Genomic DNA, 26,543 nt, shown 5'->3' with positions numbered 1-26,543 from the left:
TAAAAGTGGGTGAGAGAGAAAGAGAGGGTTGGGGCAGAGCAGGTGGTCCTATCACTGCAGATGAGACCTTAGTCCGGCACCTGTACACAAGATTAGATAACCTCCCTTTCTCCTCTCTATTCCTTCATAACTACAGGAAGGGGAAAGGATGGCAACAGTCTCCACCATGCTGCTTTGACCTGTCAAGCCCTTGTAGACAGTCTCCACCATGCTGCTTTGACCTGTCAAGCCCTTGTAGACAGTCTCCACCATGCTGCTTTGATCTGTCAAGCCCTTGTAGACAGTCTCCACCATGCTGCTTTGATCTGTCAAGCCCTTGTAGACAGTCTCCACCATGCTGCTTTGATCTGTCAAGCCCTTGTAGACAGTCTCCACCATGCTGCTTTGATCTGTCAAGCCCTTGTAGACAGTCTCCACCATGCTGCTTTGACCTGTCAAGCCCTTGTAGACAGTCTCCACCATGCTGCTTTGACCTGTCAAGCCCTTGTAGACAGTCTCCACCATGCTGCTTTGACCTGTCAAGCCCTTGTAGTCTCCACCATGCTGCTTTGACCTGTCAAGCCCTTGTAGACAGTCTCCACCATGCTGCTTTGATCTGTCAAGCCCTTGTAGACAGTCTCCACCATGCTGATTTGACCTGTCAAGCCCTTGTAGACAGTCTCCACCATGCTGCTTTGATCTGTCAAGCCCTTGTAGACAGTCTCCACCATGCTGCTCTGACCTGTCAAGCCCTTGTAGACAGTCTCCACCATGCTGCTTTGATCTGTCAAGCCCTTGTAGACAGTCTCCACCATGCTGTTTTGATCTGTCAAGCCCTTGTAGACAGTCTCCACCATGCTGCTTTGATCTGTCAAGCCCTTGTAGACAGTCTCCACCATGCTGCTTTGATCTGTCAAGCCCTTGTAGATAGTCTCCACCATGCTGATTTGACCTGTCAAGCCCTTGTAGACAGTCTCCACCATGCTGTTTTGATCTGTCAAGCCCTTGTAGACAGTCTCCACCATGCTGCTCTGACCTGTCAAGCCCTTGTAGACAGTCTCCACCATGCTGCTTTGATCTGTCAAGCCCTTGTAGACAGTCTCCACCATGCTGCTTTGATCTGTCAAGCCCTTGTAGACAGTCTCCACCATGCTGTTTTGATCTGTCAAGCCCTTGTAGACAGTCTCCACCATGCTGTTTTGATCTGTCAAGCCCTTGTAGATCAGCGGTAGGGAATGACAAGAGACGAGGAAGGGAAGCCATTGGGAAAGCCATCTCTTGGGAAATGCCTCTCATGACCTTTCACCTTATCAGAGAAGGGGGGGCGGGGCTACGCTCTGATTCTCTTCGCCTCTCCCCGACGTGTTTACTTGTTCACTGTCCCTCAGTTGTTAAAGGTATTGATGTCTTTGTGGTAACATGAGGTAGATGGGCTAGAATGAGATCACAGCTTGAAGAGAAGGATATAGGCTAGACAAGGCTAGAGAATCTTCCTGCAGTCAGGGAGAAGGAACGAAATAAAGAAATATAAACCCATGTCTCAGTTAGCTACCTTGTCTCTTGTGTGTAGAGTAGACCAGTGACAGCATGTGGTGCAGTGTACTGTCAACTCCAATTTGGTTTGCCTTGCCCAAGGATGGATATGTCACTGAAACAAGGCCTGCTGCACTACTGTGGGTAAGGATGGATGTATCTGATGCTAAGTCCAATTCAAAAGGTTGCATTAAACATACTTCATCTCAAAGCAGGACTTCTGGGTCTTATTTACTGGGAAACGGCAAGAGGGCCAAAACGGGGAGGGACTTACAGTACCTGTACCTGACTTTGTCCAATAAGTAATGCATGTTTTAGTTTTCCATTGCAAAATGTTTTGATACGGTGTGCACTAATGAATACGAACCCTGGTTGGTGTATGGAACATCTAGGCTATTTTGCTTCTAGTCATATGTAGTTGACTCGTAAGCACAGTCCCTATGACTATCACCCCTGATATTGGAAATAGAGTGAAAACAAGAAGGAATGGAAAGATGAATGTCACTGTGATGATTCCCCTGAGGATGAGTACACTGCAGCAGTGATATTTTGGGGGTTCGTGAGGTGGACAGAGTTATCTTATGTAAGGAGTCTGAGCTGCTATTTAGCTGAGGTATACAATCTCTTCTCTCTCTCGCTCTCTCGTGTGTGTGTGTGTGTGTGTGTGTTTCACATGCAGAGGGATACTCAGTCTCTCTCTTTCACATGCAGAGATTTTATATCATCTTAGAAGGCACTGCACTAGCCCTGACCCAGGATGAAAGTCTTGGATACGCTCGCACCCGACACAACACACTCAGACAGAGACCCCTACTCTATTTTCACCTTGAAATGTTGTAGACAGCACTAGCTCTACACTAGCCTAGCCTTGACCCAGGACCAACACACCACACATGTACGACCCACACTGGCCACTCGGTGCCTTAGCTCTGACTCCAACTCCATAACACAGTCAGAAGCCTTTGCCTTTAAGACTGTGCTTGGCTTCTCGTGGGAAGCCGCCCCTTTAAGAACTCACATCCTGTCTTGTGTCATCCCTTTAACATTGGAAAGTGTCTCTGTGTCAAACAACAGGAAGGGGCTTCCCCCCCACCCCCTCTCTAATGCTATGTGGCACATTTCTGTCTGCAGCTTGCCTGTCCTTATAATAGGACTGTGATTGGCATTTTAGCTGCTGGAGGAGACTAGGAGTGGTCTCTATAGACAAGTGTTTTCACTAGAGCCTGGAGGAGGCCAGGAGTAGTCTCTATAGACGAGTGTTTCACTAGAGCCTGGAGGAGGCTAGGAGTGGTCTCTATAGACGAGTGTTTGTGCTTCTACACCTGCATTGCTTGCTGTTTGGGGTTTTAGGCTGGGTTTCTGTACAGCACTTTGAGATATCAGCTGATGTATGAAGGGCTGTATAAATAAATTTGATTTGATTTGAGTGGTCTCTATAGACGAGTGTTTTCACTAGAGCCTGGAGGAGGCTAGGAGTGGTCTCTATAGACGAGTGTTTTCACTAGAGCCTGGAGGAGGCTAGGAGTGGTCTCTATAGACGAGTGTTTTCACTAGGGCCTGGAGGAGGCTAGGAGTGGTCTCTATAGACGAGTGTTTTCACTAGAGCCTGGAGGAGGCTAGGAGTGGTCTCTATAGATGAGTGTTTTCACTAGAGCCTGGAGGAGGCTAGGAGTGGTCTCTATAGACGAGTGTTTTCGCTAGAGCCTGGAGGAGGCTAGGTGTGGTCTCTAAATGAGTGTTTTCACTAGGGCCTGGAGGAGGCTAGGAGTGGTCTCTATAGACGAGTGTTTTCACTAGAGCCTGGAGGAGGCTAGGAGTGGTCTCTATAGACGAGTGTTTTCACTAGAGCCTGGAGGAGGCTAGGAGTGGTCTCTATAGACAAGTGTTTTCACTAGAGCCTGGAGGAGGCTAGGAGTGGTCTCTATAGACGAGTGTTTTCACTAGAGCCTGGAGGAGGCTAGGAGTGGTCTCTATAGACGAGTGTTTTCACTAGAGCCTGGAGGAGGCTAGGAGTGGTCTCTATAGACGAGTGTTTTCACTAGAGCCTGGAGGAGGCTAGGAGTGGTCTCTATAGATGAGTGTTTTCACTAGAGCCTGGAGGAGGCTAGGAGTGGTCTCTATAGACAAGTGTTTTCACTAGAGCCTGGAGGAGGCTGTGGTCTCTATAGATGAGTGTTTTCACTGAGCCTGGAGGTCTCTATAGGCTGGTGTTTTCACTAGAGCCTGGAGGAGAGGTCTCTATAGACGAGTGTTTTCACTAGAGCCTGGAGGATGCTAGGAGTGGTCTCTATAGACGAGTGTTTTCACTAGAGCCTGGAGGAGGCCAGGAGTAGTCTCTATAGACGAGTGTTTTCACTAGAGCCTGGAGGAGGCTAGGAGTGGTCTCTATAGATGAGTGTTTTCACTAGAGCCTGGAGGAGGCCAGGAGTGGTCTCTATAGACAAGTGTTTGTCAAGTGTTTGTGCTTCTACACCTGCATTGCTTGCTGTTTGGGGTTTTAGGCTGGGTTTCTGTACAGCACTTTGAGATATCAGCTGATGTATGAAGGGCTATATAAATAAATTTGATTTGATTTGAGTGGTCTCTATAGACGAGTGTTTTCACTAGAGCCTGGAGGAGGCCAGGAGTAGTCTCTATAGACGAGTGTTTTCACTAGGGCCTGGAGGAGGCTAGGAGTGGTCTCTATAGACAAGTGTTTTCACTAGAGCCTGGAGGAGGCTAGGAGTGGTCTCTATAGACAAGTGTTTTCACTAGAGCCTGGAGGAGGCTAGGAGTGGTCTCTATAGACGAGTGTTTTCACTAGAGCCTGGAGGAGGCTAGGAGTGGATCTCTATAGACGAGTGTTTTCACTAGAGCCTGGAGGAGGCTAGGAGTGGTCTCTATAGACGAGTGTTTTCACTAGAGCCTGGAGGAGGCTAGGAGTGGTCTCTATAGACGAGTGTTTTCACTAGAGCCTGGAGGAGGCTAGGAGTGGTCTCTATAGACGAGTGTTTTCACTAGAGCCTGGAGGAGGCTAGGAGTGGTCTCTATAGACGAGTGTTTTCATTAGAGCCTGGAGGAGGCCAGGAGTAGTCTCTATAGACGAGTGTTTTCACTAGAGCCTGGAGGAGGCTAGGAGTGGTCTCTATAGATGAGTGTTTTCACTAGAGCCTGGAGGAGGCTAGGAGTGGTCTCTATAGATGAGTGTTTTCACTAGAGCCTGGAGGAGGCTAGGAGTGGTCTCTATAGACAAGTGTTTTCACTAGAGCCTGGAGGAGGCTAGGAGTGGTCTCTATAGATGAGTGTTTTCACTAGAGCCTGGAGGAGAGGTCTCTATAGACTAGTGTTTTCACTAGAGCCTGGAGGAGGCTAGGAGTGGTCTCTATAGATGAGTGTTTTCACTAGAGCCTGGAGGAGGCTAGGAGTGGTCTCTATAGACAAGTGTTTTCACTAGAGCCTGGAGGAGGCTAGGAGTGGTCTCTATAGATGAGTGTTTTCACTAGAGCCTGGAGGAGAGGTCTCTATAGACTAGTGTTTTCACTAGAGCCTGGAGGAGGCTAGGAGTGGTCTCTATAGATGAGTGTTTTCACTAGAGCCTGGAGGAGGCTAGGAGTGGTCTCTATAGATGAGTGTTTTCACTAGAGCCTGGAGGAGGCTAGGAGTGGTCTCTATAGACAAGTGTTTTCACTAGAGCCTGGAGGAGGCTAGGAGTGGTCTCTATAGATGAGTGTTTTCACTAGAGCCTGGAGGAGAGGTCTCTATAGACTAGTGTTTTCACTAGAGCCTGGAGGAGGCTAGGAGTGGTCTCTATAGACTAGTGTTTTCAGTAGGGCTCTAGCTGCTAGTCAGTATGACTCACTCAGACACTAAATGGTTAAGACCTCCAACAGCAGAATCAGCTGGAGGAATGTTTCTGTCCTAAGTGTTCAAATGTCAGAGAGGGAGTGAGATGGAGAAATGACAAGGAAGGATAGAAGGGGAGGGGCTAGAGGAGGAGGAGAAGCTACAGCTCAATTTGTTTGTGGGTAACACTGAACATTTTTACAATAGCCTAGATTTTTGCCGTCCTATGTTCTTATTGGACATGCTAACATACACTGAGTGTACAAAACATGAAGAACACCTCTTTCATTGACAGACTGACCAGGTGAATCCAGGTGAAAGCTATATGATCCCTTATTGATGTCACCTGTTAAATCTACTACAATCAGTGCAAAATATTTAAGTGCCTTTTAATAGGGTATGGTAGTAGGTGCCAGGTGCACCGATTTGTGTCAAGAACTGCAATTCTGTCTGGGTTTTCCACGCTCAACAGTTTAAAAAAAATAACAACATGTATTTCGCCAATTCCTCCTTTGGCCGGCTTTCCTTCCAGTTCTCTGCTGCCAATGACTGGAACGAATTGCAAAAATCACTGAAGTTGGAGACTCATATCTCCCTCACTAACTTTAAGCACCAGCTGTCAGAGCAGCTCACAGATTACTGTACCTGTAAATAGCCCATCTGTAAATAGCCCGTCCAACTACCTCATCCTCATACCATATTTAGTTATTTGCTCCTTTGCACCCCAGTATTTCTACTTGCACATTCATCTTCTGCACATCTATCACTACAGTGTTTAATTGCTATATTATAATTATTTCGCCACCATGGCCTATTTATTGCCTTACCTCCCTTGTCTTACCTCATTTGCACACACTGTATATAGACTTTTCTATTGTGTTATTGACTGCATGTTTGTTTCATGTGTAACTGTTGTTTGTGTCGCACTGCTTTGCTTTATCTTGGCCAGGTCTCAGTTCTAAATGGTGAGGTGCAACTCAATATTAGGAAGGTGTTCCTAATCTTTGGTATACGCAGTGTAGCCTATTCAAATATATATGTGTGTGTGTGTGGGGGGGGGGTGTTTTCTACTCAGTGTATTGCCTACCTACTAGTAGTACCTCCTGTTTCACTCTGTTCCAAAACGTTTATCCCTACTGAACACTTCTCTGGTCTGTTTCACTCTGTTCCAAAACATTTATCCCTACTGAACACTTCTCTGGTCTGTTTCACTCTGTTCCAAAACGTTTCTCCCTACTGAACACTCTGCTGGTCTGCTTCTTTTGTTTCTGCTAAGGGTTAGGGTTCAGAGGCCAGTAGTGGAGACTGTGTGTGTTTGACACCACTGTCCTCCAGGCTCCTGGACGCCTCAGGAGGGGGCAGGATGTGATGTCACAGCGGCGCTCCCTTCTTCCTGTCCGGCGGTGTGTGTGAGAGAGGTGGAGGCTCCACCTAGATTAACAGGAGAGATGTTTGAGGTGAAACCCCGTGGTGTGGAGAAGAAGGGCGGAAGCACAGAGACTGGTGAGTGAAGAGGAATGGGGAGAAGAGTGGAGGAGATACTGAGGAGAGAGGTAAACAGGAGGAGAGGGGGCAGTAGATACTGAGGAGAGAGGTAAACAGGAGGAGAGGGGGCAGTAGATACTGAGGAGAGAGGAGAGAGGGGGCAAACAGGAGGAGAGGGGGGGCAGTAGATACTGAGGAGAGAGAGGTAAACAGGAGGAGAGGGGGCAGTAGATACTGAGGAGAGAGAGAGGTAAACAGGAGGAGAGGGGGCAGTAGATACTGAGGAGAGAGAGAGGTAAACAGGAGGAGAGGGGGCAGTAGATACTGAGGAGAGAGAGGTAAACAGGAGGAGAGGGGGCAGTAGATACTGAGGAGAGAGAGGTAAACAGGAGGAGAGGGGGCAGTAGATACTGAGGAGAGAGAGGTAAACAGGAGGAGAGGGGGCAGTAGATACTGAGGAGAGAGAGAGGTAAACAGGAGGAGAGGGGGCAGTAGATACTGAGGAGAGAGAGGTAAACAGGAGGAGAGGGGGCAGTAGATACTGAGGAGAGAGGTAAACAGGAGGAGAGGGGGCGGTAGATACTGAGGAGAGAGGTAAACAGGAGGAGAGGGGGCGGTAGATACTGAGGAGAGAGGTAAACAGGAGGAGAGGGGGGGCAGTAGATACTGAGGAGAGAGGTAAACAGGAGGAGAGGGGGCAGTAGATACAGGAGAGAGGTAAACAGGAGGAGAGGGGGCAGTAGATACTGAGGAGGGAGAGGTAAACAGGAGGAGTAGATACTGAGGGGTAAACAGGAGGAGAGGGGGCGGTAGATACTGAGGAGAGAAACAGGTAAACAGGAGGAGGAGGGAGGCAGAGATACTGAGGAGAGAGGTAAACAGGAGGAGAGGGGGCAGTAGATACTGAGGAGAGAGGGTAAACAGGAGGAGAGGGGCAGTAGATACTGAGGAGAGAGGTAAACAGGAGGAGAGAGGGCAGTAAACAGGAGGAGAGGGGGCAGTAGATACTGAGGAGAGAGGTAAACAGGAGGAGAGGGGGCAGTAGATACTGAGGAGAGAGAGAGTAAACAGGAGGAGAGGGGGCAGTAGATACTGAGGAGAGAGGTAAACAGGAGGAGAGGGGGCAGTAGATACTGAGGAGAGGGGGAGGAGAGGGGGCAGTAGATACTGAGGAGAGAGGTAAACAGGAGGAGAGGGGGCAGTAGATACTGAGGAGAGAGAGGTAAACAGGAGGAGAGGGGGCAGTAGATACTGAGGAGAGAGGTAAACAGGAGGAGAGGGGGCAGTAGATACTGAGGAGAGAGGAGGTAAACAAACAGGAGGAGAGGGGGGAGTAGATACTGGAGGAGAGGGGGCAGAACTGAGGAGGAGAGGGAGAGGGGGCAGTAGATACTGAGGAGAGAGGTAAACAGGAGGAGAGGGGGCAGTAGATACTGAGGAGAGAGGTAAACAGGAGGAGAGGGGGCAGTAGATACTGAGGAGACAGGTAAACAGGAGGAGAGGGGGCAGTAGATACTGAGGAGAGAGGTAAACAGGAGGAGAGGGGGCAGTAGATACTGAGGAGAGAGGTAAACAGGAGGAGAGGGGGCAGTAGATACTGAGGAGAGAGGTAAACAGGAGGAGAGGGGGCAGTAGATACTGAGGAGAGAGGTAAACAGGAGGAGAGGGGGCAGTAGATACTGAGGAGAGAGAGGTAAACAGGAGGAGAGGGGGCAGTAGATACTGAGGAGAGAGAAACAGGAGGAGAGGGGGCAGTAGATACTGAGGAGGAGAGGTAAACAGGAGGAGAGGGGGCAGTAGATACTGAGGAGTGAGAGGTAAACAGGAGGAGAGGGGGCAGTAGATACTGAGGAGAGAGAGTAAACAGGAGGAGAGGGGGCAGTAGATACTGAGGAGGGAGAGGTAAACAGGAGGAGAGGGGGCAGTAGATACTGAGGAGAGAGGTAAACAGGAGGAGAGGGGGCAGTAGATACTGAGGAGAGAGGTAAACAGGAGGAGAGGGGGCAGTAGAACTGAGGAGAGAGGTAAACAGGAGGAGAGGGGGCAGTAGATACTGAGGAGAGAGGTAAACAGGAGGAGAGGGGGCAGTAGATACTGAGGAGAGAGGTAAACAGGAGGAGAGGGGGCAGTAGATACTGAGGAGAGAGGTAAACAGGAGGAGAGGGGGCAGTAGATACTGAGGAGAGAGGTAAACAGGAGGAGAGGGGGCAGTAGATACTGAGGAGAGAGGTAAACAGGAGGAGAGGGGGCAGTAGATACTGAGGAGAGAGGTAAACAGGAGGAGAGGGGGCAGTAGATACTGAGGAGAGAGGTAAACAGGAGGAGAGGGGGCAGTAGATACTGAGGAGAGAGGTAAACAGGAGGAGAGGGGGCAGTAGATACTGAGGAGAGAGGTAAACAGGAGGAGAGGGGGCAGTAGATACTGAGGAGAGAGGTAAACAGGAGGAGAGGGGGCAGTAGATACTGAGGAGAGAGGTAAACAGGAGGAGAGGGGGCAGTAGATACTGAGGAGAGAGGTAAACAGGAGGAGAGGGGGCAGTAGATACTGAGGAGGGAGAGGTAAACAGGAGGAGAGGGGGCAGTAGATACTGAGGAGGGAGAGGTAAACAGGAGGAGGGGGGCAGTAGATACTGAGGAGGGAGAGGTAAACAGGAGGAGAGGGGGCAGTAGATACTGAGGAGAGAGAGGTAAACAGGAGGAGAGGGGGCAGTAGATACTGAGGAGGGAGAGGTAAACAGGAGGAGAGGGGGCAGTAGATACTGAGGAGAGAGAGGTAAACAGGAGGAGAGGGGGCAGTAGATACTGAGGAGGGAGAGGTAAACAGGAGGAGAGGGGGCAGTAGATACTGAGGAGAGGTAAACAGGAGGAGAGGGGGCAGTAGATACTGAGGAGAGGTAAACAGGAGGAGAGGGGGCAGTAGATACTGAGGAGAGAGGTAAACAGGAGGAGAGGGGGCAGTAGATACTGAGGAGAGAGAGGTAAACAGGAGGAGAGGGGGCAGTAGATACTGAGGAGAGAGGTAAACAGGAGGAGAGGGGGCAGTAGATACTGAGGAGACAGGTAAACAGGAGGAGAGGGGGCAGTAGATACTGAGGAGAGAGGTAAACAGGAGGAGAGGGGCAGTAGATACTGAGGAGGACAGGTAAACAGGAGGAGAGGGGGCAGTAGATACTGAGGAGAGAGGTAAACAGGAGGAGAGGGGGCAGTAGATACTGAGGAGACAGGTAAACAGGAGGAGAGGGGGCAGTAGATACTGAGGAGACAGGTAAACAGGAGGAGAGGGGGCAGTAGATACTGAGGAGGGAGAGGTAAACAGGAGGAGAGGGGGCAGTAGATACTGAGGAGAGAGGTAAACAGGAGGAGGGGGGCAGTAGATACTGAGGAGAGAGAAACAGGAGGAGGGGGGCAGTAGATACTGAGGAGGGAGAGGTAAACAGGAGGAGAGGGGTAAACAGGAGGAGAGGGGGCGGTAGATACTGAGGAGGAGAGGTAAACAGGAGGAGAGGGGGCAGTAGATACTGAGGAGGGCAGTAGATACTGAGGAGAGAGGTAAACAGGAGGAGAGGGGGCAGTAGATACTGAGGAGAGAGGTAAACAGGAGGAGAGGGGCAGTAGATACTGAGGAGAGAGGTAAACAGGAGGAGAGGGGGCAGTAGATACTGAGGAGAGAGGTAAACAGGAGGAGAGGGGGCAGTAGATACTGAGGAGAGAGGTAAACAGTAGATACTGAGGAGAGAGGGAGGAGAGGGGCAGTAGATACTGAGGAGAGAGGTAAACAGGAGGAGGGGGGCAGTAGATACTGAGGGGGCAGTAGATACTGAGGAGAGAGGTAAACAGGAGGAGAGGGGGCAGTAGATACTGAGGAGAGAGAGGTAAACAGGAGGAGAGGGGCAGTAGATACTGAGGAGAGAGGTAAACAGGAGGAGAGGGGGCAGTAGATACTGAGGAGAGAGAGGTAAACAGGAGGAGAGGGGGCAGTAGATACTGAGGAGGGAGAGGGTAAACAGGAGGAGAGGGGCAGTAGATACTGAGGAGAGAGGTAAACAGGAGGAGAGGGGGCAGTAGATACTGAGGAGAGAGGTAAACAGGAGGAGAGGGGGCAGTAGAACTGAGGAGAGAGAGGTAAACAGGAGGAGAGGGGGCAGTAGATACTGAGGAGAGAGGTAAACAGGAGGAGAGGGGGCAGTAGATACTGAGGAGAGAGGTAAACAGGAGGAGAGGGGGCAGTAGATACTGAGGAGACAGGTAAACAGGAGGAGAGGGGGCAGTAGATACTGAGGAGAGAGGTAAACAGGAGGAGAGGGGGCAGTAGATACTGAGGAGAGAGGTAAACAGGAGGAGAGGGGGCAGTAGATACTGAGGAGAGAGGTAAACAGGAGGAGAGGGGCAGTAGATACTGAGGAGAGAGGTAAACAGGAGGAGAGGGGGCAGTAGATACTGAGGAGAGAGGTAAACAGGAGGAGAACAGTAGATACTGAGGAGAGGGGGAGGAGTAGATACTGAGGAGACAGGTAAACAGGAGGAGAGGGGGCAGTAGATACTGAGGAGAGAGGTAAACAGGAGGAGAGGGGGCAGTAGATACTGAGGAGAGAGGTAAACAGGAGGAGAGGGGGCAGTAGATACTGAGGAGAGAGGTAAACAGGAGGAGAGGGGGCAGTAGATACTGAGGAGGGAGAGGTAAACAGGAGGAGAGGGGGCAGTAGATACTGAGGAGAGAGGTAAACAGGAGGAGAGGGGGCAGTAGATACTGAGGAGAGAGAGGTAAACAGGAGGAGAGGGGCAGTAGATACTGAGGAGAGAGGTAAACAGGAGGAGAGGGGGCAGTAGATACTGAGGAGAGAGGTAAACAGGAGGAGAGGGGGCAGTAGATACTGAGGAGAGAGGTAAACAGGAGGAGAGGGGGCAGTAGATACTGAGGAGGGAGAGGTAAACAGGAGGAGAGGGGGCAGTAGATACTGAGGAGAGAGGTAAACAGGAGGAGAGGGGGCAGTAGATACTGAGGAGAGAGGTAAACAGGAGGAGAGGGGGCAGTAGATACTGAGGAGAGAGGTAAACAGGAGGAGAGGGGGCAGTAGATACTGAGGAGGGAGAGGTAAACAGGAGGAGAGGGGGCAGTAAACAGGAGGAGAGGGGGGGCAAGATACTGAGGAGAGAGGTAAACAGGAGGAGAGGGGGAGGTAGTAGATACTGAGGAGGAGGTAAACAGGAGGAGAGGGGGCAGTAGATACTGAGGAGAGAGGTAAACAGGAGGAGAGGGGCAGTAGATACTGAGGAGGGAGGTAAACAGGAGGAGAGGGGGCAGTAGATACTGAGGAGAGAGAGAGGTAAACAGGAGGAGAGGGGGCAGTAGATACTGAGGAGAGAGGTAAACAGGAGGAGAGGGGGCAGTAGATACTGAGGAGAGGGGGGGGCAGTAGATACTGAGGAGAGAGGTAAACAGGAGGAGAGGGGGCAGTAGATACTGAGGAGACAGGTAAACAGGAGGAGAGGGGGCAGTAGATACTGAGGAGAGAGGTAAACAGGAGGAGAGGGGGCAGTAGATACTGAGGAGAGAGAAACAGGAGGAGAGGGGGCAGTAGATACTGAGGAGAGAGGTAAACAGGAGGAGAGGGGGCAGTAGATACTGAGGAGAGGAGGAGGTAAACAGGAGGAAACAGGAGGGGGCAGTAGATACTGAGGAGAGAGGTAAACAGGAGGAGAGGGGGCAGTAGATACTGAGGAGAGAGGTAAACAGGAGGAGAGGGGGCAGTAGATACTGAGGAGAGAGGTAAACAGGAGGAGAGGGGGCAGTAGATACTGAGGAGAGAGAGGTAAACAGGAGGAGAGGATACTGAGCAGGTAAACAGGAGGAGAGGGGTAAACAGGAGGAGAAACAGGAGGGGGGCAGTAGATAGAGAGAGGTAAACAGGAGGAGAGAGGGCAGTAAACAGGAGGAGAGGGGAGGAGTAGATACTGAGGAGAGAGGTAAACAGGAGGAGAGGGGGCAGTAGATACTGAGGAGAGAGGTAAACAGGAGGAGAGGGGGCAGTAGATACTGAGGAGAGAGGTAAACAGGAGGAGAGGGGGCAGTAGATACTGAGGAGAGAGGTAAACAGGAGGAGAGGGGGCAGTAGATACTGAGGAGAGAGGTAAACAGGAGGAGAGGGGGCAGTAGATACTGAGGAGAGAGGTAAACAGGAGGAGAGGGGGCAGTAGATACTGAGGAGAGAGGTAAACAGGAGGAGAGGGGGCAGTAGATACTGAGGAGAGAGGTAAACAGGAGGAGAGGAGGGAGAGGGTAAACAGTAGATACTGAGGAGAGAGAGGTAAACAGGAGGAGAGGGGGCAGTAGATACTGAGGAGAGAGGTAAACAGGAGGAGAGGGGGCAGTAGATACTGAGGAGGGAGAGGTAAACAGGAGGAGAGGGGGCAGTAGATACTGAGGAGAGAGGTAAACAGGAGGAGAGGGGGCAGTAGATACTGAGGAGAGAGAGGTAAACAGGAGGAGAGGGGGCAGTAGATACTGAGGAGAGAGGTAAACAGGAGGAGAGGGGGCAGTAGATACTGAGGAGAGAGGTAAACAGGAGGAGAGGGGGCAGTAGATACTGAGGAGAGAGAGGTAAACAGGAGGAGAGGGGGCAGTAGATACTGAGGAGGGAGAGGTAAACAGGAGGAGAGGGGGCAGTAGATACTGAGGAGAGAGGTAAACAGGAGGAGAGGGGGCAGTAGATACTGAGGAGAGAGGTAAACAGGAGGAGAGGGGGGTAGTAGATACTGAGGAGAGAGGTAAACAGGAGGAGAGGGGCAGTAGATACTGAGGAGGGAGAGGTAAACAGGAGGAGAGGGGGCAGTAGATACTGAGGAGGGACAGGTAAACAGGAGGAGAGGGGGCAGTAGATACTGAGGAGAGAGGTAAACAGGAGGAGAGGGGGCAGTAGATACTGAGGAGACAGGTAAACAGGAGGAGAGGGGGCAGTAGATACTGAGGAGACAGGTAAACAGGAGGAGAGGGGGCAGTAGATACTGAGGAGGGAGAGGTAAACAGGAGGAGAGGGGGCAGTAGATACTGAGGAGAGAGATAAACAGGAGGAGAGGGGGCAGTAGATACTGAGGAGAGAGATAAACAGGAGGAGAGGGGGCAGTAGATACTGAGGAGGGAGAGGTAAACAGGAGGAGAGGGGGCAGTAGATACTGAGGAGAGAGGTAAACAGGAGGAGAGGGGGCGGTAGATACTGAGGAGAGAGGCAAACAGGAGGAGAGGAGACTGCAGGACAGGAGGGAGATGGCTGGAGGACAGGAGACTGCAGGATAGGGGGGAGATGGAGAGAGGACAAGAGACTGCAGAACAGGAGAAGGGAGCCTTGCGTGCCTGACTGAGGAAAAACTGCAACCACTCACCCTTCAAGGCCTGTTTGATGATGGTGTGTGTGCTATGTGTGTGTGTTTTCCTGTCTGTGTACACAGTTGTGAAGACTCGAGTCTCCTGCTATAGTTAGCCCAGCCCACTAAACCACATAACCACTGAACCGGAAGACATTGTGTTATGCACCGCCAGAGCCACGGGAACACACACACATTCATGATTCACACACTCCCTGCCATACATACACATTCATGATTCACACACACACTCCCTGCCATACATACACATTCATGACACACACCCACACACACACACACACACACACACTCATCCCTACTCTCAACCCAGCACTCAGTCTTCGCTCAGACGGATGGTTTCTAAGGCAGCATTACCGAAATCAGCTTCAGCAATGAGTTGGTTTCATCTATAGGGGGCAACGTGTAGATTCACTGTAATAGTTACTGTATTAGTATGGCGCCCCCTATGCTCATCACGAGTACTGCACCCACTTTTGATCATACTTTTTTGCTGCATGAATGATGGCAATATTTGTTTCTCTCTTTGGATGCTCTATTCCCCAGATGACACCAGTAGCAGCAGTAAGCAGTGTGGTGGTGGGGGGTCGATGGGCTCCCAGGGGTCAGAGTCTCTGTACCTGTATGACAGCCAGGACTGGGTGATCTCTCCCATCTGCTCCCCTGAAGAGGAGCCCTGCCCCACCGCCATCTCCCCCATGCTGGCCGAGGAGACCTTCAGATACATGAGTGAGTCACCGTCGTGTGTGTCGGTGTGTGTCGGTGTGTGTCGGTGTGTGTCGGTGTGTGTCGGTGTGTGTCTGTGTGTGTCTGTGTGTGTCTGTGTGTGTCTGTGTGTGTCGGTGTGTGTCGGTGTGTGTGTGTGTCGGTGTGTGTCTGTGTGTGTCTGTGTGTGTCTGTGTGTGTCTGTGTGTGTCTGTGTGTGTCGGTCTGTGTGTGTCTGTGTGTGTCTGTGTGTGTCGGTGTGTGTCGGTGTGTGTCTGTGTGTGTCTGTGTGTGTGTGTGTGTCGGTGTGTGTCGGTGTGTGTCTGTGTGTGTCTGTGTGTGTCGGTGTGTGTCGGTGTGTGTCGGTGTGTGGTTGTTAAGGCTGGGAGTGTCGGTGTGTGTCGGTGTGTGTCGGTGTGTGTCGGTGTGTGTCGGTGTGTGGTTGTTAAGGCTGGGAGTGTCGGTGTGTGTCGGTGTGTGTCGGTGTGTGGTTGTTAAGGCTGGGAGTGTCGGTGTGTGTCAGTGTGTGTTGTTAAGGCTGGGAGTGTCGGTGTGTGTCGGTGTGTGTCAGTGTGTGGTTGTTAAGGCTGGGAGTGTCGGTGTGTGTCGGTGTGTGTCGGTGTGTGTCGGTGTGTGTCTGTGTGTGTCTGTGTGTGTCGGTGTGTGTCGGTGTGTAAGTGTGTGTCGGTGTGTGTCGGTGTGTGGCGGTGTGTGTCGGTGTGTGTCGGTGTGTGTCAGTGTGTGGTTGTTAAGGCTGGGAGGTATACGTACACCAGGTTATTTGGAAATACCCACGGGATGGTTTTCATATACCCTCAATACTGCTGAAACTATTTATTTGAAGTTTTTCAATTCATTTTAATATGTTGTAGCAAATGTACGTAAATACCTGCAGTCAATTGGTGCAATACGTTAGGAGATAAAGAACATTCCGTTCTTCATTTCACCTGTCACGTTATTTAAAAAGCTTACCGTAGTTCCCCAGAACAGCAGCCAGTCAGGTGTTGGTTGTAAAGAGCACAACGGGACAAAGCTGGTAAGTCCATAACGTTGTGCGATGCTCATGAGGTGATGAAGTTAGTTGTATGCAATTCACTACTAAATGTTGGCCATCAGATATCTTGTAACTGTCTAAGATGTGCTTTACTCTCCAGCTGGGTATTTGGTTACTTGTTAGTTAGCTGAGTAAGTGTCTGAATTAATAAGGAGACGGGCTGTTGGCTTTCTGATGTGTTTGAGAAGTCAGAGCTCTAGAGGAGGGATCCGTACAGCTGCCACTTTATTTCCCCACTAGGCTGCTCTCCCCTCTGCTCCATGTACACAGGCTGCTCTCCCCTCTGTTCCATGTACACAGGCTGCTCTCCCCTCTGCTCCATGTACACAGGCTGCTCTCCCCTCTGCTCCATGTACACAGGCTGCTCTCCCCTCTGCTCCATGTACACAGGCTGCTCTCCCCTCTGCTCCATGTACACAGGCTGCTCTCCCCTCTGCTCCATGTACACAGGCTGCTCTCCCCTCTGCTCCATGTACACAGGCTGCTCTCCCCTCTGCTCCATGTACACAGGCTGCTCTCCCCTCTGCTCCATGTACACAGGCTGCTCTCCCCTCTGCTCCATGTACACAGGCTGCTCTCCCCTCTGCTCCATGTACACAGGCTGCTCTCCCCTCTCCCCTCTGCTCCATGTACACAGGCTGCTCTCCCCTCTGTTCCATGTACACAGGCTGCTCTCCCCCTCTGTTCCATGTACACAGGCTGCTCTCCCCTCTGCTCCATGTACACAGGCTGCTCTCCCCTCTGCTCCATGTACACAGGCTGCTCTCCCCTCTGCTCCATGTACACAGGCTGCTCTCCCCTCTGCTCCATGTACACAGGCTGCTCTCCCCTCTGCTCCATGTACACAGGCTGCTCTCCCCTCTGCTCCATGTACACAGGCTGCTCTCCCCTCTGCTCCATGTACACAGGCTGCTCTCCCCTCTGCTCCATGTACACAGGCTGCTCTCCCCTCTGCTCCATGTACACAGGCTGCTCTCCCCTCTGCTCCATGTACACAGGCTGCTCTCCCCTCTGCTCCATGTACACAGGCTGCTCTCCCCTCTGCTCCATGTACACAGGCTGCTCTCCCCCTCTGCTCCATGTACACAGGCTGCTCTCCCCTCTGCTCCATGTACACAGGCTGCTCTCCCCTCTGCCCCTCTGCTCCATGTACACAGGCTGCTCTCCCCTCTGTTCCATGTACACAGGCTGCTCTCCCCCTCTGTTCCATGTACACAGGCTGCTCTCCCCTCTGCTCCATGTACACAGGCTGCTCTCCCCTCTGCTCCATGTACACAGGCTGCTCTCCCCTCTGCTCCATGTACACAGGCTGCTCTCCCCTCTGCTCCATGTACACAGGCTGCTCTCCCCTCTGCTCCATGTACACAGGCTGCTCTCCCCTCTGCTCCATGTACACAGGCTGCTCTCCCCTCTGCTCCATGTACACAGGCTGCTCTCCCCTCTGCTCCATGTACACAGGCTGCTCTCCCCTCTGCTCCATGTACACAGGCTGCTCTCCCCTCTGCTCCATGTACACAGGCTGCTCTCCCCTCTGCTCCATGTACACAGGCTGCTCTCCCCCTCTGCTCCATGTACACAGGCTGCTCTCCCCCTCTGCTCCATGTACACAGGCTGCTCTCCCCTCTGCTCCATGTACACAGGCTGCTCCCCCCTCTCCATGTACACAGGCTGCTCCATGTACACAGGCTGCTCTCCCCCTCTGCTCCATGTACACAGGCTGCTCTCCCCCTCTGCTCCATGTACACAGGCTGCTCTCCCCTCTGCTCCATGTACACAGGCTGCTCTCCCCTCTGCTCCATGTACACAGGCTGCTCTCCCCCTCTGCTCCATGTACACAGGCTGCTCTCCCCTCTGCTCCATGTACACAGGCTGCTCTCCCCTCTGCTCCATGTACACAGGCTGCAGACAAGCATGCATCAAAACTTTCTACATTTCTCTCGTTCAATGTCGCTTTTCAATGTCCACCTTCTGGTTACTAGTCCAACGCTCTAACCACTAGTCTACCCTGCCTACCCAATGTCCACCTTCTGGTTACTAGTCTACCTGTCGCCCCAATGTCCACCTTCCGGTTACTAGTCCAACGCTCTAACCACTAGTCTACCTGCCTACCCAATGTCCACCTTCCGGTTACTAGTCCAACGCTCTAACCACTAGTCTACCTGCCCCCAATGTCCACCTTCCGGTTACTAGTCCAACGCTCTAACCATTAGTCTACCTGCCTACCCAATGTCCACCTTCTGTTTACTAGTCTACCTGCCCCCCAATGTCCACCTTCCGGTTACTAGTCCAACGCTCTAACCACTAGTCTACCCTGCCTACCCAATGTCCACCTTCTGTTTACTAGTCTACCTGCCCCCAATGTCCACCTTCCGGTTACTAGTCCAACGCTCTAACCATTAGTCTACCTGCCTACCCAATGTCCACCTTCTGTTTACTAGTCTACCTGCCCCCAATGTCCACCTTCCGGTTACTAGTCCAACGCTCTAACCACTAGTCTACCTGCCTACCCAATGTCCACCTTCCGGTTACTAGTCCAACGCTCTAACCACTAGTCTACCTGCCCCCAATGTCCACCTTCCGGTTACTAGTCCAACGCTCTAACCACTAGTCTACCTGCCGCCCCAATGTCCACCTTCCGGTTACTAGTCCAACGCTCTAACCACTAGTCTAACTGCCCCCAATGTCCACCTTCCGGTTACTAGTCCAACGCTCTAACCACTAGTCTAACTGCCCCCAATGTCCACCATCCGGTTACTAGTCCAACGCTCTAACCACTAGTCTACCCTGCCTACCCAATGTCCACCTTCCGGTTACTGGTCTACCTGCTGCCCCAATGTCCACCTTCCGGTTACTAGTCTACCTGCTGCCCCAATGTCCACCTTCTGGTTACTAGTCTACCTGCTGCCCCAATGTCCACCTTCTGGTTACTAGTCTACCTGCTGCCCCAATGTCCACCTTCCGGTTACTGGTCTAACCACTAGGCTACTTGCCGCCCCAATGTCCACTCGCACCGAAAATGGCTACTAGCTGTACTTCTATAACTTTACGAGCTGAATTTGTCTTTGCATTTGGTTTGTGCATTTAGCTAAAAGCGTCTATGCGTCTTGTGTTCTATGCTGGTAATACTGTAAATCCTGGGATGGCAGAAGAACGGTATGAACATCTGGATACTGTAAATCCTGGGGTGGCAGAAGAACGGTATGAACATCTGGATACTGTAAATCCTGGGGTGGCAGAAGAACGGTATGAACATCTGGATACTGTAAATCCCGGGGTGGCAGAAGAACGGTATGAACATCTGGATACTGTAAATCCCGGGATGGCAGAAGAACGGTATGAACATCTGGATACTGTAAATCCCGGGGTGGCAGAAGAACGGTATGAACATCTGGATACTGTAAATCCCGGGATGGCAGAAGAACGGTATGAACATCAAAGAATGGGATTCCTGTGTGACTTTCTAGTTACAGGGAAGAGGTGGAATCGGTGTTTTGTATCCGTGGTAAAAGTACCTTGCTCTCATCACTTCCTGTTGTGTATTCATCGGTGTGACTGGCAGAGCAGTGTTCTATGATCTGGTGGGACTGACAGGGCAGTGATGGTGTTGATGGTGGGACTGACAGGGCAGTGATGGTGTTGATGGTGGGACTGACAGGACAGTGATGGTGTTGATGGTGGGACTGACAGGACAGTGATGGTGTTGATGGTGGGACTGACAGGGCAGTGATGGTGTTGATGGTGGGACTGACAGGGCAGTGATGGTGTTGATGGTGGGACTGACAGGGCAGTGATGGTGTTGATGGTGGGACTGACAGGGCAGTGATGGTGGGACTGACAGGGCAGTGATGGTGTTGATGGTGGGACTGACAGGACAGTGATGGTGTTGATGGTGGGACTGACAGGGCAGTGATGGTGTTGATGGTGGGACTGACAGGGCAGTGATGGTGTTGATGGTGGGACTGACAGGGCAGTGATGGTGTTGATGGTGGGACTGACAGGGCAGTGATGGTGTTGATGGTGGGACTGACAGGGCAGTGATGGTGGGACTGACAGGGCAGTGATGGTGTTGATGGTGGGACTGACAGGACAGTGATGGTGTTGATGGTGGGACTGACAGGGCAGTGATGGTGTTGATGGTGGGACTGACAGGGCAGTGATGGTGTTGATGGTGGGACTGACAGGACAGTGATGGTGGGACTGACAGGGCAGTGATGGTGTTGATGGTGGGACTGACAGGACGGTGATGGTGTTGATGGTGGGACTGACAGGGCAGTGATGGTGTTGATGGTGGGACTGACAGGGCAGTGATGGTGTTGATGGTGGGACTGACAGGGCAGTGATGGTGTTGATGGTGGGACTGACAGGGCAGTGATGGTGTTGATGGTGGGACTGACAGGGCAGTGATGGTGTTGATGGTGGGACTGACAGGACAGTGATGGTGTTGATGGTGGGACTGACAGGACGGTGATGGTGTTGATGGTGAGACTGACAGGGCAGTGATGGTGTTGATGGTGGGACTGACAGGACGGTGATGGTGTTGATGGTGGGACTGACAGGACGGTGATGGTGTTGATGGTGGGACTGACAGGACAGTGATGGTGGGACTGACAGGGCAGTGATGGTGTTGATGGTGGGACTGAAAAGGGCAGTGATGGTGGGACTGAAAAGGGCAGTGATGGTGGGACTGAAAAGGGCAGTGATGGTGGGACTGAAAAGGGCAGTGATGGTGGGACTGACAGGACGGTGATGGTGTTGATGGTGGGACTGACAGGGCAGTGATGGTGTTGATGGTGGGACTGACAGGGCGGTGATGGTGTTGATGGTGGGACTGACAGGACAGTGATGGTGGGACTGACAGGGCAGTGATGGTGTTGATGGTGGGACTGAAAAGGGCAGTGATGGTGGGACTGAAAAGGGCAGTGATGGTGGGACTGACAGGACAGTGATGGTGTTGATGGTGGGACTGACAGGACAGTGATGGTGTTGATGGTGGGACTGACAGGGCAGTGATGGTGTTGATGGTGTGACTGACAGGACAGAGTTATGTGGTGATCCAGTGTGACTGACAGGGCAGAGTTATGTGGTGATCCAGTGTGACTGACAGGGCAGAGTTATGTGGTGATCCAGTGTGACTGACAGGGCAGAGTTATGTGGTGATCCAGTGTGACTGACAGGGCAGAGTTATGTGGTGATCCAGTGTGACTGACAGGACAGAGTTATGTGGTGATCCAGTGTCAAATCAAATCAAATCAAATCAAATCAAATTTTATTTGTCACATACACATGGTTAGCAGATGTTAATGCGAGTGTAGCGAAATGCTTGTGCTTCTAGTTCCGACAATGCAGTAATAACGAGCAAGTAATCTAACTAACAATTCCAAAAAAAAAAAACTACTGTCTTATACACAGTGTAAGGGGATAAAGAATATGTACATAAGGATATATGAATGAGTGATGGTACAGAGCAGCATAGGCAAGATACAGTAGATGATATCGAGTACAGTATATACATATGAGATAAGTATGTAATCCAAGTGGCATAGTTAAAGTGGCTAGTGATACATGTATTACATAAGGATGCAGTCGATGATATAGAGTACAGTATCAACGTATGCATATGAGATGAACAATGTAGGGTAAGTAACATTATATAAGGTAGCATTGTTTAAAGTGGCTAGTGATATATTTACATAATTTCCCATCAATTCCCATGATTAAAGTGGCTGGAGTAGAGTCAGTGTCATTGACAGTGTGTTGGCAGTAGCCACTCAATGTTAGTGGTGGCTGTTTAACAGTCTGATGGCCTTGAGATAGAAGCTGTTTTTCAGTCTCTCGGTCCCAGCTTTGATGCACCTGTACTGACCTCGCCTTCTGGATGACAGCGGGGTGAACAGTGTGACTGACAGGGCAGTGTTACGTGGTGATCTGGTGGGACTGACAGGACAGTCATGGTGTAGAGAGGGTACAGTTCTAATAAGAGCTCTGTGTCTGCTTCAGTGTCTCTGTCAAACAACACACACTGGACAGGCCCTGTCCCTCTGAGCCAATGGTGCTTTTGGTCTCTCTCTTCTCTCACTTGCTCTCGCTCTCTGTTGCTCGTTCTGATTGGCTATGCCCTAGATGAGATCAGGGCAGAAGGGTGTGTGTGTGTGTGTGTGTGTGCTTGGGTGAACGTGCTCATATGTACAGCTGTGTGTTTAACTCAGTGTAATAGTCGGGTGAATGTTTCTCCACATCCCCTTTTTCTTGATGTTTCTTCCATATGAGCGGCACAGAGACGTGTGCGTGTGTGTGCAGCCTCAGCGGCTGTCCCTGGCAAGGACAGAGGAATCCACTGATCTGGTCTTCTAAGTGCAGCTGAGTGTCGAGCCAGGATCCGGCAGCGTCACGGGAGACAGACGGCGAGGGGGAGGAGAGTAAAGGGTGAAACGGCCATGCTGGTCTTTAACATTCTCAATGAGAATGTTGCTGTGGAAGGTGATGATTTAGAAATGCTGGGCGTGCGTGTCGCTGGGCGTGTGAGTGCAGAACATGTTGATGTCTCCTAGGTCATAGAGCTGCAGGGTTCAGTTAGTCTGTGTGCGTGCATGTTAGTAAAATTTTGCAGCAGAGTCTCTATGTGTGTGGATGCACTCATAACTTTGCAGCAGAGTCTCTGTGTGTGTGTGGATGCACTCATAACTTTGCAGCAGAGTCTCTGTGTGTGTGGATGCACTCATAACTTTGCAGCAGAGTCTCTATGTGTGGATGCACTCATAACTTTGTAGCAGAGTCTCTATGTGTGGATGCACTCATAACTTTGTAGCAGAGTCTCTATGTGTGTGGATGCACTCATAACTTTGCAGCAGAGTCTCTGTGTGTGTGGATGCACTCATAACTTTGCAGCAGAGTCTCTATGTGTGTGGATGCACTCATAACTTTGTAGCAGAGTCTCTATGTGTGTGGATGCACTCATAACTTTGTAGCAGAGTCTCTATGTGTGTGGATGCACTCATAACTTTGTAGCAGAGTCTCTATGTGTGTGGATGCACTCATAACTTTGTAGCAGAGTCTCTATGTGTGTGGATGCACTCATAACTTTGTAGCAGAGTCTCTATGTGTGTGGATGCACTCATAACTTTGTAGCAGAGTCTCTATGTGTGTGGATGCACTCATAACTTTGTAGCAGAGTCTCTATGTGTGTGGATGCACTCATAACTTTGTAGCAGAGTCTCTATGTGTGTGGATGCACTCATAACTTTGTAGCAGAGTCTCTATGTGTGTGGATGCACTCATAACTTTGTAGCAGAGTCTCTATGTGTGTGGATGCACTCATAACTTTGTAGCAGAGTCTCTATGTGTGTGGATGCACTCATAACTTTGTAGCAGAGTCTCTATGTGTGTGGATGCACTCATAACTTTGTAGCAGAGTCTCTATGTGTGTGGATGCACTCATAACTTTGTAGCAGAGTCTCTATGTGTGTGGATGCACTCATAACTTTGTAGCAGAGTCTCTATGTGTGTGGATGCACTCATAACTTTGTAGCAGAGTCTCTATGTGTGTGGATGCACTCATAACTTTGTAGCAGAGTCTCTATGTGTGTGGATGCACTCATAACTTTGTAGCAGAGTCTCTGTGTGTGTGGATGCACTCATAACTTTGTAGCAGAGTCTCTGTGTGTGTGGATGCACTCATAACTTTGTAGCAGAGTCTCTGTGTGTGTGGATGCACTCATAACTTTGTAGCAGAGTCTCTGTGTGTGTGGATGCACTCATAACTTTGCAGCAGAGTCTCTATGTGTGTGGATGCACTCATAACTTTGCAGCAGAGTCTCTATGTGTGTGTGGATGCACTCATAACTTTGCAGCAGAGTCTCTATGTGTGTGTGGATGCACTCATAACTTTGTAGCAGAGTCTCTGTGTGTGTGGATGCACTCATAACTTTGTAGCAGAGTCTCTGTGTGTGTGGATGCACTCATAACTTTGCAGCAGAGTCTCTGTGTGTGTGGATGCACTCATAACTTTGCAGCAGAGTGTGTGTGTGGATGCACTCATAACTTTGCAGCAGAGTGTGTGTGTCGTAGCAGGCAGGAAATCATGTGTCCATGTAACTGTTTACATTGAAACATGTGGTATGTGGTTACAAGTAGACAGTCTTTCAGGTAACAGTACATCACTACTCATTCTGGAACCCAGGCTGATCTGCTCCATACTGCAGTGATGTCATCTTCAGGTGCCAGTCAGTCTGGCAGTAGCAGAGAGCTGGCACAGTACTCTCTGGTTGTCATGTAATACACTCAGATCACATATCACCTGTGTCTTTGGATAATCAGTGAAGGGCATTGAACAACAGCAACGCTGTTATTGCGGATGTTATGGACTCTGAAAGAAGAGGAGCTGTGGTGGTGTGTGTGTGTTGACGATGCGTGTGTGTGTGCGTTGACGATGCATGTGTGCGTGCTTTGACGGTGCTTGGGTGTGTTGACGGTGCGTGGGTGTGTGGACGGTGTGTGTTGGCGTTGGCATGTACTGTATGTATGCAATGCAGCCTACTGGGACAGTAAAGGGGTACAGTAAGATTTAGGGGGTCAGACAGTTTCTCTTGGCACAGCCAACAAAGTGTACTGTCTGGAGGGTTGTTCAGTGGGGCGTTAAGCTCCTGTTCAGATAAGGGCCAGTGGGACGTTTGCTCCACTTCTCTCTGAGGGTAAATGAAGACCGCCATGCAGTTACCAAATCAAATGTATTTATAAAGCCCTTTGCACATCAGCTGATATCTCAAAGTGTTGTACAGAAACCAAATCAAATGTATTTATAAAGCCCTTCGTACATCAGCTGATATCTCAAAGTGTTGTACAGAAACCAAATCAAATGTATTTATAAAGCCCTTCTTACATCAGCTGATGTCACAAAGTGCTGTACAGAAACCCAGCCTAAAACCCCAAACCGCAAGCAATGCAGGTGTAGAAGCACGGTGGCTCGGAAAAACTCCCTAGAAAGGCCAAAACCTAGGAAGAAACCTAGAGGAACCAGGCTATGAGGGGTGGCCAGTCCTCTTCTGGCTGTGCCGGGTGGAGATTATAACAGAACATGGCCAAGATGTTCAAATGTTCATAAATGACCAGCATGGTGAAATAATAATAATCACAGTAGTTGTCGAGGCTGCAACAAGTCAGTTGGCTTTTCATAGCCGATCATTAAGAGTAGCTCTACCACTCCTGCTGTCTCTAGAGAGTTGAAAACAGCAGCTATTAGACCCCGGGGCAGCCAGACAGAGATGGCATGTCATATTTTAATGAGTCTCAATCCGGCGCCCTTATCCCCACTGAATGGTACCCTCCAGAGACGAAGGGGGTGTGGATTGGAATGGAGTGAATGTGTGTGTATAGAGAGATAAGTGGGAGTGTTAGGATGGGAGGGATGAGGATAGATCTAATGTAAAGATTTAACAACTGTTACTGTAAAACAGTTATGCCTAAAATGTGATGGATTCATTTATAGAGGAAGACTTAAGTTGATAGTAAGACTTTCTTTACGTATTCTGTGTCTAGCATCACCTGGATGTTCCTAACTATCAGTCTTGATTGTTTTGATATAGACTCGGCCTAGTTAGCTTTTACAGGCAGCATGATCAAGTGAAATTACATCAGTTGGCATCCATCCAACGTCTTCTGTCACTTAGAAACCCAGCGACTAGAACTGGCCGAGTTCGGACTCTGGCTTGCCTACTACTTACTTAAACTGCATATGGTGTATTAATCGTACTACTTACTATTTAGCATGTACTGTTCAGTAAACAGTATGTAGTAAATCCATGGCCCGAACCCGCTGGTTCCCAGAGTAGCTAGCCCGCTACAAGATCACTACCGGACTCCATCTTCATCAACCATCTCCCTGGTCATCTCCTCTGATCAAGCCATCCACTGTCCCTCTCAGACTTGGCCTCTATTGGTTGACCTAGCCAACCAGCTTGGCTACTCATGAGATTGTTTGTTTGATTATGCAATAAAAATGTCAGCGCTTATTATTATACCAAATATGGTTTACTTAGTTTAGTAATGCAGAAAGCTCTGGCGAAGTGATACCTGCTCACTGCTCTTGCTAGTTTATTATTTTCTTTCAACTTATTGTTACCATGCAAGTGCACTTTTGAATGTTGTAAGTAAACATTTACCGGTCTAGCTAGCTAGACCTATTCAGACTGTACCCGTTTAGGTAGAAACTAATGCATAGCATGCACTTTACAAGCAGTTTAACACAGATAAACCGACGTGACAAATCAGGAGACAGAGAAGTGTTGAGACGAGCACCGCTGTGGAAAAGTGTAGGCTACCGTGTTACTTAGGTTCACTATAGCTAGTGGCAATAATTAGTGAGGTGGCAAGAGCGCGAACTACGGCCTCATGACTTACTTTTTTGCGGCATTTCTCCTGCGGTGTTCACCACTGAATGAAATGCCTGGTATTGTCATCAGACCCTGTAACAAGTTTGAACACAAGTCCTGATTTTTACAACTAAAAGCTAGCTAGAGTAATGATATGACATTGTCGCTCAACAGCAAGTAACCCCGATGCCAACGTTACTGTTGAACAGTTATAACTTCTAGTG

At 50.2% G+C, this 26,543-nt stretch overlaps 1 protein-coding gene across 1 annotated transcript in view; it reads left to right on the top strand.

Moving 5' to 3' along the window:
• Nucleotides 1-26,543, top strand: part of trak2 (trafficking protein, kinesin binding 2) — a 63,938-nt gene that overhangs the window by 1,349 nt on the left and 36,046 nt on the right. The window contains exons 2-3 of the mRNA XM_042318148.1: nt 6,611-6,837; nt 14,743-14,925. Of these exons, the coding sequence (XP_042174082.1) occupies nt 6,783-6,837; nt 14,743-14,925 (238 nt within the window). The 5' untranslated portion in view covers nt 6,611-6,782. The remainder of the gene's footprint in view (nt 1-6,610; nt 6,838-14,742; nt 14,926-26,543) is intronic.

Source organism: Oncorhynchus tshawytscha, unplaced genomic scaffold (assembly GCF_018296145.1).
Source record: "Oncorhynchus tshawytscha isolate Ot180627B unplaced genomic scaffold, Otsh_v2.0 Un_contig_3761_pilon_pilon, whole genome shotgun sequence".
In the NCBI taxonomy this organism is placed as follows: Eukaryota; Metazoa; Chordata; class Actinopteri; order Salmoniformes; family Salmonidae; genus Oncorhynchus; species Oncorhynchus tshawytscha.
The sequence above is the reverse complement of the archived record's forward strand: the minus strand, read 5'-3'. Positions and strand labels throughout refer to the sequence as shown.